This window comes from Panthera leo, chromosome A2 (genome assembly GCF_018350215.1).
Source record: "Panthera leo isolate Ple1 chromosome A2, P.leo_Ple1_pat1.1, whole genome shotgun sequence".
NCBI classification, from domain to species: Eukaryota; Metazoa; Chordata; class Mammalia; order Carnivora; family Felidae; genus Panthera; species Panthera leo.
This window is the reverse complement of record NC_056680.1, coordinates 133,463,771-133,475,357: the sequence shown is the minus strand read 5'-3', so window position 1 is coordinate 133,475,357 and position 11,587 is coordinate 133,463,771. Positions and strand designations below refer to the sequence as shown.

The following is an 11,587-nucleotide window of genomic DNA, read 5'->3' as shown; positions in this document are numbered from 1 at the left end:
AGCTGGTCATTTTTCCAGATTAACTGATGGGAAAATCCATGCCAATATCAGCAGCTACTCTTCACATACTCACTTTCCAAAAATAATTTTGGACTCTAGTCTGGCTTCATGGCACCAGTATCCAAGTACATGTGATTTATGTTGTTTTACTTTCTTATTTAAAAAATTGAAAACAGAACTATCAGTTTATTTAGGATTAGCAAGAGACTTTCATTTCATGAGGAAGATGAAGTATGATGGGTTTGTGAACAATTCATTGTGTATACTGTTCATCAAATGATAGAAAAATTTATAGGGAACCAGTTTAAGTGCTGATAAAACAAATTACCAATCCCATAATTTTTCACAAACACATTCCTGAATAAGCAATAACTCATATTTTTTTTCTATTATGGGGTTTTAACAAGGTTTAAAAAGGTTCTTTATTGATCAATTTTGTATTTAATATAATAAAAACAATGAACACATTATGGGTTTTTAGAAAGTTTATTATAGAGACTCATCGCCTACTTGCCCCACCCCTGAAGAAAAGAACTAACATGTTTGCACATGAAACCTGGATCACTTGGTACAGAATTTCAGTCTATGAAATAAAATAGCTAATGGCAAGTCTCAGTAAAAATTCATTTTGACAGTAATCAATGCTATTCAGAAATAAGGAAGTCATATATCTCACTTGTTAAAAGTTAATAGGTTTTGTTATATGACTATGTGTATTTATTTTGGCTTTAAAACTTGTCGATAGCTATTTGGAAAGATATGATTTATTTAAGCTTATGATTTATTTAAATACATATTTTATTAATCAAATACTTTTAGCCAATCAACAGATCCAAATATTAAAAAAAAAACCACTTCAAATACATAGTTGTATTGTTTATAGTATAACTGTAGTCATGAGACTGACCTTTTTAACTAACATAATAAAATCTATATAGTCAAAAGAGTGGTAATGTTTTAAGGTAATGATCATGAGAATCTTTTCTAATTTTGAAGTCTCTTTTGTAGCTATCTTCAAAAGGATAGGAATTTTATAATTTAATCATTTGTTTACTTTGGCCCCAATAGTATTCCAGTTCAGTCATCCTTTATATTCACTAGTCCTAGTAATTTGGAAAAGTAAAATTAATATTCACTGAATGAAGATTTATTATCTATGAAGATGTTCAGAGGAATGTTAATTCAGGTTCTGATAATAATTCTGAAATTTGAGCATTTATAGACTTTTATGATATGTAAATTATAGTAACCACTTATATCATAAACATCTTTTGTACATGCCTATCATTTTGGATAATGAGATTTTTAAAAGAATAGTGACTCATAACATTGAATAGGACTTTACAGTTCAAAAATGATAAGAATAATTTTATACTAACAAAATCCATATCAGATAACATCTTCAAAATCTGTATCTGTTACTCTTTAACTTATATATATGGAACTCAATAGCATGGGCCCAACAAATTGACAACTTTCCCGTAAGTCTTTCTCCATGAATCACTGTAGTTGAAATAGTACTTAAGTGTCAAAAATAGGTCTTTATGTTGAGTGTTATTAAATAGCACCAGTATTACTTGAAGGTAAAATGAGATATTAACAGGAATGCAGAATACAGGTTTAATTTCTAACTACAAGAGAGAAAGCATCTCCTAGATGAAATACCATTTAGATCTGGATTATTTTTAAGGTCACAGCCAGAAAAACCTAAGTCAGAAAAGTCTTCAGGATTTTGGTTGGAAAATTTAAAAAGAAAAATCTTATATATCACTCTTTCATATTCTATTCCCAAAGAAGATATTTATGCTTACATAATCAAGACAGTGCAATCTCACCAATGAAGTTCCCCAGGAAAGATACATTTAATCATTCTATATATTAGTTCAATAAGATAATATAATAAAAGTACTTGAAAGCAATCTGATTAGAGCAACATTTACAGTAAGTACAAAATATACAGTAAAATGCAACATCTTATTAAATAGACCTGCAGGTTAACAATATCTTATTTAAAGGAACAGATGTTCATGAATCTATTTTCACATTTATTTGTTTTATTATATTTGATATCTATTACCACTGCATGCTTTTGTTATTGTAATTCCTAGGACCTTTTTTTTTTTCTGTACATATTTTTCCCGTAAGTATTGCCATGATTTTTTCTGCAAAGGTAATTTTAAAAGTATTACTCTCAGAGTAAAAAAATAAGAAATTGCATATTTTTTATGAGGAGTTGTGACAAAACTATTATAGTGTTTAAGAAGTGTCCCTTGATCTTTATAAATTCATCATTATGAAATGTATACTTTTTTACTAAAGCAAAAACCGTCTGCCTTTAACATTAAGTGTTGCCAACCTACTGTTTAATTCGGGCTATAAAGTTTGTTATGAAATCCTTGGCTATTAATTAGAAAAGGATTATTTGAAAAGATCTGCCAATAAACATTTCTAAAAGTGGTTGCTTATCTTAAAAATTTGCTGGATTAGAACAATTGGGAAATGAACAGAACAGTAGTGCTTTTACATTATAACAACACAGAAGTATTACAGTATCCAAATCTCTAGACCTGGGGTCTAAGTGTTCAGTCGTGGCTTAGTTGCAAGCTGACAGAAGAGAAGCTGCGTCCTACACTTGTGCACAATGGGGCAATGACAACATCTGTTATGCTCTTCCATATTGTCTGCACTGAAGGTAGGACCATTAGGCAGGTCTTTACAAAAGGCATTATAATCCTGGAATGGAGGAAAAGATTTGTGTAAGGATTATTGATGTTACCAAATAAGGCCACTGACTCTTGCACATGCTTGGAAAGATACAATAATGGCCTAATTTACCTAAATTTGGTCGAACATTTGAAACAGGTAAATGAACAGTGACCCACATAGTGATAGGATGCACAGACATATGTTGCTTAAAAAAATAAACAGGCATGTAGATGACAAATACCAGTACTCTTTCTATTGGTGGCATGCTGTCTGAATCAGTAAAACAAAAAATAAATAAAACGGTAAATATATCTACCTGATCGCTGCCCCTAAACATTAACCTGCTTAATTCTTCATTTTTCCCTGAGGTTCTATTTCCTGGTAGCCCTTCCTGTTTCCTCATTCCACTTCCCTACCCCTTCATCCAGGCTGGGTTGGAGACTCCTTTTTTGTGCTTCTAAAGTACTAAAATAAAATTTCTTAATCCTCAAATTTACCAAAGGGTATCATAAGTAGATGGCTATATTTCTGTCTTTCCTACTAGAATCAGAGCTCCTTAAGTGAGGACATCCTTGACCTTTATTAAACGTTTGAGCTGAAGTGAATTTAGCATTCTGTCACACTTAATATTACTAATTTTTCATAGTCATTACAAAGAGCTGTGTGGTAGAGTTAAAAGAACCCTGCAAATACTTTGACAGAACCCTGTCAAAACTCTTAGACAAAACAAAACAAACAACCTAGACTATCCTGAAATTATTTCTTCTATGTCTTTTCTTAAGATAACTGCAAACGTGCATATTCTTCATGCTGATTAATTTTCTATGTAATCCTCTGAATAATGCTCTCTGTTGTAGTAGTGCTATTTGAGCACAAAAGTATCTTTGAATACTCAGGAATTGCTGGGAGCCTCAATGGAATTTTTATTATTATCTGGATGGGCACAAGGAAGTAAGGTTGATTTTCTTGATTTGCTATTAAAATGTGACTTAAATAAAGGTCTGTTGTGCTTAGTCAAAAGTGAAAGGAAGACCAGGCAAATGTCTGATTGAGATATTTTTAGAATACTGAATTATTCATACTGACTGTCTATACACTTATATTTATCTTGTGTTTTGTTCTAAGTGCTAAAGACTTAAAGAAATTTTTAAAGAAAATTAATTACTGGGTGTTTCGATGGGACAGTTGAATGGAAACCAGAATGATGACAACTTTTGACTTCTTATCCCATTATGTTTCTCACTTGATTTGTGGCCCTGGGCATATCACTACAAATTAAAGTATGAACAGGAGCTCTTATGATTGGCTATAGGGATTAACATTTATTATATACCCTTGGGATGTCTTTATGATGCTACTATTATAATGTATATATGATGCCATCATGTATAAATAGAACAATCTGAAATCAGAATATATAGTGAAAACAATTAAAACAATCTCAAATTGATGCACTCTAAGACTAAACTTTAAATCAGAAAGTTTCCTAACCAAATCTACTTCACTGAGAGTACAATATACTTTCCACTCTTCCTTAGGCTAAGACATTTTCTTTCCCCATAACTTCTTAGATCTCCACGTCCTAAAAGGGAATTAAGTGGACAAAGTGGACTTTCTAGTTCAGCAAAGTACAGTTGCTCACATTTGAGACTTAAGTTGATAGGATGTGGTGAACTCATTTTAATTTTATTTTATTTAAATCTATTTTATTTAAATTTATTTTAATTTCATTTTAATTTTCTTTAAGTTGTTGTTCTCTCGCTGTGGGTCAGATGATCCAATGATCCAAACACTTCGTAAAGAAATCTTATAATTTATAAGATTATACATTTCTCCATTGAATAACAAAGCCTTTAGGACACAGACTTTTATTTAGCTTTGTATTAACTATAGTATCATGCAGATTGCATTGTCATTAGCAATTTGCTATATTAAATACTTCTTCTAAAAGTGAAAGTGCTACCACTATATTTCTATAAGTTGGGCAATCTATCTGAATTGCATCCCAACAAAAACAAGGGGTAAGGGAGCTCCAGGCACATTTCTTTGATATGATCCCCTTATGACCAATAATCTACTGTTGCTTAAAGGTGGCTATCTCAATCTGAATGTGGTATGGTATCAATACAATCCACTGGTCCCTAATGACCTGTACTTCTGACCTAGGATCCGGTATCACCAGATTGAGCTCCAGGTGTTTTTCTTGTTGTTATTTGTTTGTTTAAAGAATCTAAAGTCAGATCCACGGTGAGGAAGTGATGTGGTTTGAATATCTATTGCTGCATACTTTCATCGCTTTGGCCACCAATCTCTTTATAATAAACAACCCCTATTCCCTGCCAAAAGAAAAAAGAAAGAAAAGGAAGTGAAACAGAAGAAAGGCTTACTCAAATAGATTTGTTCGGTAAGACCTCTCCTTGGTCTGGTCTTATCATGTCATGGGAATGTAATCTATTAATGATAAATCTATTTTATCAAGTTAGTTTTATAAACTAACTTTTAACCATTTTTGTTTGAGGTTACTCCTCTACTTGCAATCACAGCTGCCTGATGATGAATGGGTGATGGCTAAATATTAATGTTCCACATGAATAATTTGAAAAACGAGCTGAGGTTAAATAATACATTTTATGTGACTGAAAAAGAAATGATTTGATGATTCATCATTGGAAGCACCACATACAAAAAACACCTTCCATTTTCAGGAGAGCCAGGTGAAGAGAAGCATCGTTGGGTAATTGTAGCTTTACTTATAGCTTTCCACCATTTAGTAAATGAAAACCATTTTGTTTTCAATTCCTCAGCAAGTGCTTTAGGAAAGCCCAGCTCTGTTGATTATAAATATGGCACTCTATACTTCCAAATAGCTTCATAGCCAACATTTCACAATATGCTATGTGGTTACTCAGTGTGTCACATTTTTGAAAGAGGTTAGATGACTGGCTTCAGTTCATTAGGAATCCAGAGTTTTATGTGCTGGCTGAGGCCTCTTTTTAAAAATCCATATGCTAATGTCAGAATATGAGCTAACTATACATCTGGCCTTTGTGAATCTGCTTATGTATAAAGGCAAAGATTTTCATCCTCTTCCCGTCTTGTGGCACTCTCAATATATTTTAGTTGTTGTCAATCTTTAGTGATCAAATTAAATAGTTGTTTTTTGTCCTTTACTTATTTGGTGAATTTTTATTTACCCTTTAAAAGACTTTTAGACGCACCTGGGTGGCTCAGCTGGTTGAGTGTCTGACTCTTGATTTTGGCTCAGGTTATGATCTCATGGTTTATGGGTCCAAGCCTACTTTGGGCTCCCTGCTCACAGCAAGGAGCCTGCTTGGGATTCTCTCTCTCCTTCTCCCTCTGCGTCTCCCCTGCTTGCACAAACTCTCTCTCTTTCTCTCAAAATGAATAATAAAATAAACTTAAGAAAAACCCCTCTTTTTAGACTCCTTTCTCTCTACATACACTTCCTAGTGCCTCCCCCTTCCTCAACAGATTTACCAGAGTTTTCTTCAGCATCTACTTCTATACTTAGCCAGTTGCCCTGATATGCTAGGAGTAAATTGAGGGCAGATACTACATCTGTCTTACTCATCCTGGGCCCAGTGCCCAACACAAACCAAGCATTTAGTAAATTTATTTGGTTGAGCTAACTAGCTAGCTAAGTGACTAAAGGATATTGATTTACAAGGTAAAACAAGCATTTAGTAAATTTATTTGGTTGAGCTAACTAGCTAGCTAAGTGACTAAAAGATATTGATTTACAAGGTAAAAGGGAATTGAGAATAATTTCTTAACTTTTAACAATGGAGACAACAAGTGTTAGGGTGTGGCAATACCATATGAAGTGATTAAGAAAGACACCAAGGCATTTTAGGATTATACATGTCATCAGGACTGCCCTAAAGCACAAGCTTGACAACTGTGGCAATACTCTAGGGCGATCAGAATGTTCTTTCTCTCAGGATAAAGTGAATATCTTTTAATATAATAACAACACAACTTCTTGGTAAATATAAAAGTTTCCTTCAAAAAAATTTTAACGGTTAAAATATTCTTCAAAGTTTTATGATGCATTTTGAGTGTGAATAAAGTTACTCAAAACATCCTACAAATGCCCAGCAGGTTTCTATACTTACTTTCCCTTGAAGTTGATGCCACTCTCCATGTCTCATAGGCAGAAAAGTAATTTGGAGGACTTCTCATTATCCTATGCAGCTTGAGTTTTCATTCATTTGTGCTGAGGGCCCCTCACAATTGCACACACATGGCATCTCCTCTGGTCTCATCCTTGCCATTTGCTAGTGGCAGGATTGGAGCAGCCCTCCATAGCACTGCTTAGCCAGGTCTGATATCCCTGTTCAGTTATACTGTCACTGGCATTCTGCTCAGAGATCACTTTTGTTTTACCCCAAGCACAGGTGGTGACTGAATAAAAGGTGATGAAAGAAATAAGAGCCTAGCCCAGAACCACTGGCACAAGTCCTAACTCAGCCCTATAAGAGAACAACTTGTGGCAGGAAGCATGGCCTCCAGGTCTCCACCTCCAGTCAGCTGGGCCTTATTAACATCGGAAGGAAAATCACACCCGAGGACAGAGGAACATTACTTCTGTTTAAACTCCTAACCCAACCAACCTGTGATTCTAAAGAAAGCATACGCCCTACCAGATCTCCCAGTTCTTGCTACTGTGTGGGTGAACTGATGAACCTTCTTGCAAGCTGGCCTGGGAGAAGGGGAGTGCAGGGGGCAGGTGGCAAAGAACATTCCTACTTTCAGAAAGTTGGTCCACCCCTGTGTGCCCTTTCTCACCAGATGTGCAGACAGCTGAGGGTGGCAAAGAGAATTCCTGCAGCGAAGGCCAGGGGGATAGCCAGGAACAATGTCAGGAACTTGTATATCACGTATTTGCTGATTTCAAAGAGGGCATGGCTGCAGATCCACACTTTGTCAAAGGAGTGCGTAGACACCGGCTCTGCAATCACATCCTCGAAGCCCACCTGCAGAGGCAAGACACAGGGATCCCGAACTGTCACCAACCTGCGGCCCCCCGGGGAACCAGGGGTGCTCGGGTGCGAGAAGCGGGCTGGCCTGCCCTATCTTCTCAGGGTCAAGTTGGGCGCACAGGAATTTGGCTAAGAATTCCTGGTTACACAGGCGACCCCGAGGCATGTGGATTCTGGGTCCCGGACCCCGCAGGGCTGACCCAGTGGCGAGGGTGGAGGGTGCGATCCGGGCTAGGGTAAAGGGGGAGCACCAGCGCCCCCAGGCCGTGGCGCGGCCCAGGTTACGGCCCGCCCCTGTTTTTCACCTTGAGGTTCGAGTTGAGCCGGTGGGGATCCCGGTCGGAGCCCGAGTCCGTGAACTTATCCGGGTCAGCGTAGTCGACGCCGCTGTGGCGGCTGTAGGAGTCGTCGTCCATGAAGAGCTGGACGTCTGCTTTCTCGGTCTCCAGCCCCATCGTGGCGCTCGGTGCGCGGCGGCTGCAGCCGGCCCGGCGCGGCCTCCCCTTCCCGTCGCGCCCCGCCCCGCCCTGCCTCGCCTCGCCTCTCCCGGCGCGGCCCGGGCGGCGGCCGCTTCCCGCTGCCGGCTACCGCTCCCGGCCCGGACCCGACCCGAGCCCCGCCCTGCGGCGGGGCCCGAGGGGCGGGAACCGGACGCAGCCGGAGAGGTGGTTCCCGCCTCGCGACTCCCGCCGCCACTTTCTGGCCAGGTCCCCGTCTGTCCCCGGCCCGGCGCCATCCCAACAGGCACATTCCGGCCCTGCACAGGCGGGAGAAGCGTGCTCGGGGCACCAGGACCCGTATTCCCGCCACAGAGGGGCCGGAGGGCTCCCCGGGTCTCATCGCTTGATGCCTAGAACTGTGATCCTTAAGAGCTGGCGGGTTGTTCAGGGGTGGTGCACTTACTGCTGGGAGACAGCTAGGTGGTTAGGAGCGCCGGTATAGAAGCACAAGATCTATCTTCTCCCTGCTCTACCATTTACCATGTGTGCTCGGGACCTCAGCCACCTCCTTGTGAAATGGGAGGAGTCGTTGCTGCTTCACAGAGTTACTGAGAATTAAATTCCCGTCAAACTCTTATACGTGGTCTCTAACACACAGTTATGACACTCCTGATTGCCAGGCAATCCCCCAAGTGCTAGAGGATCCAGCAAGCGCATCAGCTATGCATCTATCCCGGCGCCCACAGAATGTGTGAGCCTGTTGGAGGCAAGGTGAGGAAATGGAGTTGGTTTGGTGAGCTCACTGCCCCTAGGGGTTTGCTCCCTCAGAGCAGAGAGGAGGTATCTCTTTTTCCTTCTAAATTAAAACGCTTAATTTTCTTCTGAATCAAGTCTTGAAAGATTTCAGTTATCTCTGAGATGCAGTCACATCCACAACTATCTTGTAGGAAACATGTAAACAAACCCCTGCGGTAAAGTCACATTGCAGTAGAAGACCCAGACTGCTGACTACTCAAAAGCTTTCAGAGGGAAGGATTAAAGGTTAAAGGGGTATAAAGGGTTAAAAGTCTGGTGGACTTAGGTACTTGTTTGGGGGAGGAAGGTGCTCAGTGAAAATTTGCCAAAAGCAAAATAATGTGTCTCAGATTTGGGGTGCCTGAGGCTTGCTCTGTGCCTAAGGCATAGTAGGAAGGCAGTCAAGTATTGCTGAAATACACAGAACTTGCCGCATGTATCAAATCCTGATGTGTGAACTGGATTTGAAGAATTCTGATGGGGAAAAAAAGTTTTTGAGACAATAAAAATTATACACAAAGAGCAGGATCAGAATAGGAAAAATATTTTGGAGCCCAAACTCAGTATTTCTAAGTTAAATGCTGAGTTTACTTACTGCTACTAGCCCATAAGAATGGCAGTGTTGTAATACCGTGGTTGTCTCAAGCCTGCCATGGTGCCCCTCCTCTCCCAGAGGTGGTCCAGCTTGCCCCTTCTTTTCTTTCTTTTCTGTCCCAATTTTGTTCATGTTTAGTTCAATCCAAAGTGATGACTTAGACATTTTGCTTCTCTACTTCCTCTTTTCACTGAAGCAGATGACTGAGAGTTGGGGCTCTTCTAGAGTACTTGTCCGAAACTGTTTATCAAAGTGAATAGAAGACATTAATCCTTAAGAAAATTCGTAATACCATTTACCAGGAAATGGAAAAGAATTGAGTTTACAGCTAAATAACATTTTGTAAAATTTTGTTTTCCTTAAAATAATCCCAGATTTTAAGATGTTCCTGAAGAAGAAAGTCATTCCCATAGTGCTAGAGTGAGCTTAAGCAGTGGCTGAAAATCTGGCATTAGGGCTTCTTTCCTTTCTTTCCTCTGATCACATTTACATTTCCAGTGGGATTAGTAAGACATTTGCAATAGTTACCACAAATAATTGACTCATTTTTCAGGCAGCAGGGCCAGGAGGCCAAAAAGCAGAAGAAATTAACATTGTCTTAATGGGACAGTTTAGATTATAGATTCATTTGTAAAATGATAGGTATTTATGAAAATGTAACTCCAAAACCGAAGTTAAAAGAAGGCTTGTTGTATTTCGCATAGTGCTTAAAAAAGGAGGGAGGATTCATTCATACATTTACTATCAATTTTTTCTTGAGCACCTCCACCATGGTGGGTTGATCTGTGTAAGGTTCTTATTTTGATGAAATTCTTGTTCATTTCACCATTTTAATACCAAGGATTGTTTTTAGAGACGCTATAAAAATGATTTTGCTTATCTTATTAGTAGATGCCTAGAAAATGTTAGCTACTGTTGTTCTTAAGGAGTTTAAACCAATGATTGCCACAGCAACTGGTCCCTACTAACTGGAAGGGAAATCTGCCAGGAAAAGGATAAGATAGGAAGTGGGTTGGAGCTAAATGGCTGAGCACACTGTAGTATCTCCCAAACCACAGGATTTCTCTTCAATAGCTTTCTCTAATTTTTTTTTAAATTGCCCTATAACTAAGGGAACTAAACAATTTACTAATGCATTCATCTTTTAGTTGTTATCACAGCTTCTGATAAGAGGGTTACTTTTCAGATGGTATATTAATATATTTGAAGAATAACAACTTGATAATAAATGAGTATTTATGAGTAGGATAGTTTATAATTATTTTTTTCCTCACTTTTCTCAGTGTATTGTCTGAGAAAGATTATTTTTTTGGTTCATTGAAAATCGTTAATGCTTTTATGAAGAAAAATAAGTAATTTTTCCCTTCCTTCTTTCTCTCCTTTTCCCCTTTCTTCCTTTCCTTCCCTTTCCCTCCCTCCCTCCCTTCTTTCTTCCTTTCCTTCCTCCCTCCCTCTACCCTCCTCCTTTCCTTTCCTTTCCTTTCCTCTCACAAATGTGTCTTTTCCCCCCCTCTGTATAGCTTTATAGCTAGCATAAAACTTTAGGCAGGGTCTATTTTTTCAAACTGCCATTGTGCAAATTAATCATTAATGAAAATAATAATGACTTCTTTTTTTTTTTAAAGTTTTTTTTTATTTAAAAAAAATTTTTTTTTAACATTTTATTTATTTTTGAGACAGAGAGAGACAGAACATGAACGGGGGAAGGGCAGAGAGAGAGGGAGACACAGAATCGGAAGCAGGCTCCAGGCTCTGAGCCATCAGCCCAGAGCCTGACACGGGGCTCGAAATCATGGATCGCGAGACCTGAGCTGAAGTCGGCCGCTTAACCGACTGAGCCACCCAGGCGCCCCAATAATGACTTCTTAATTTCACCATTATGGTATTATGGTTTAATTATGTTTAAAGCATTTGGAGTAGACCAGTTTTCTGACCTCAGCACTTACTGACATTTTGGGTCAGATCATTCTTTGCTGTGAGGCGCTGTCTTGTGCATTGCAGGGTGTTTAGCAGCATCCCTGCCCTCTGCCCACTAGTTGCCAGTAACA

The 11,587-nt window shown here is 38.8% G+C and overlaps 1 protein-coding gene across 1 annotated transcript; it reads right to left on the bottom strand.

Moving 5' to 3' along the window:
* Positions 1–470: 470 nt before the first annotated feature.
* CAV2 (caveolin 2) lies at positions 471–8,257 on the bottom strand. Its single transcript, XM_042922718.1, has 3 exons — positions 8,015–8,257; positions 7,516–7,703; positions 471–2,733 (listed from the first exon to the last, which is right to left on the bottom strand). The coding sequence occupies exons 1-3, from the start codon at positions 8,162–8,164 to the stop codon at positions 2,583–2,585; spliced, it is 489 nt and encodes a 162-aa protein (XP_042778652.1). The 5' UTR covers positions 8,165–8,257; the 3' UTR covers positions 471–2,582.
* Positions 8,258–11,587: the final 3,330 nt, after the last annotated feature.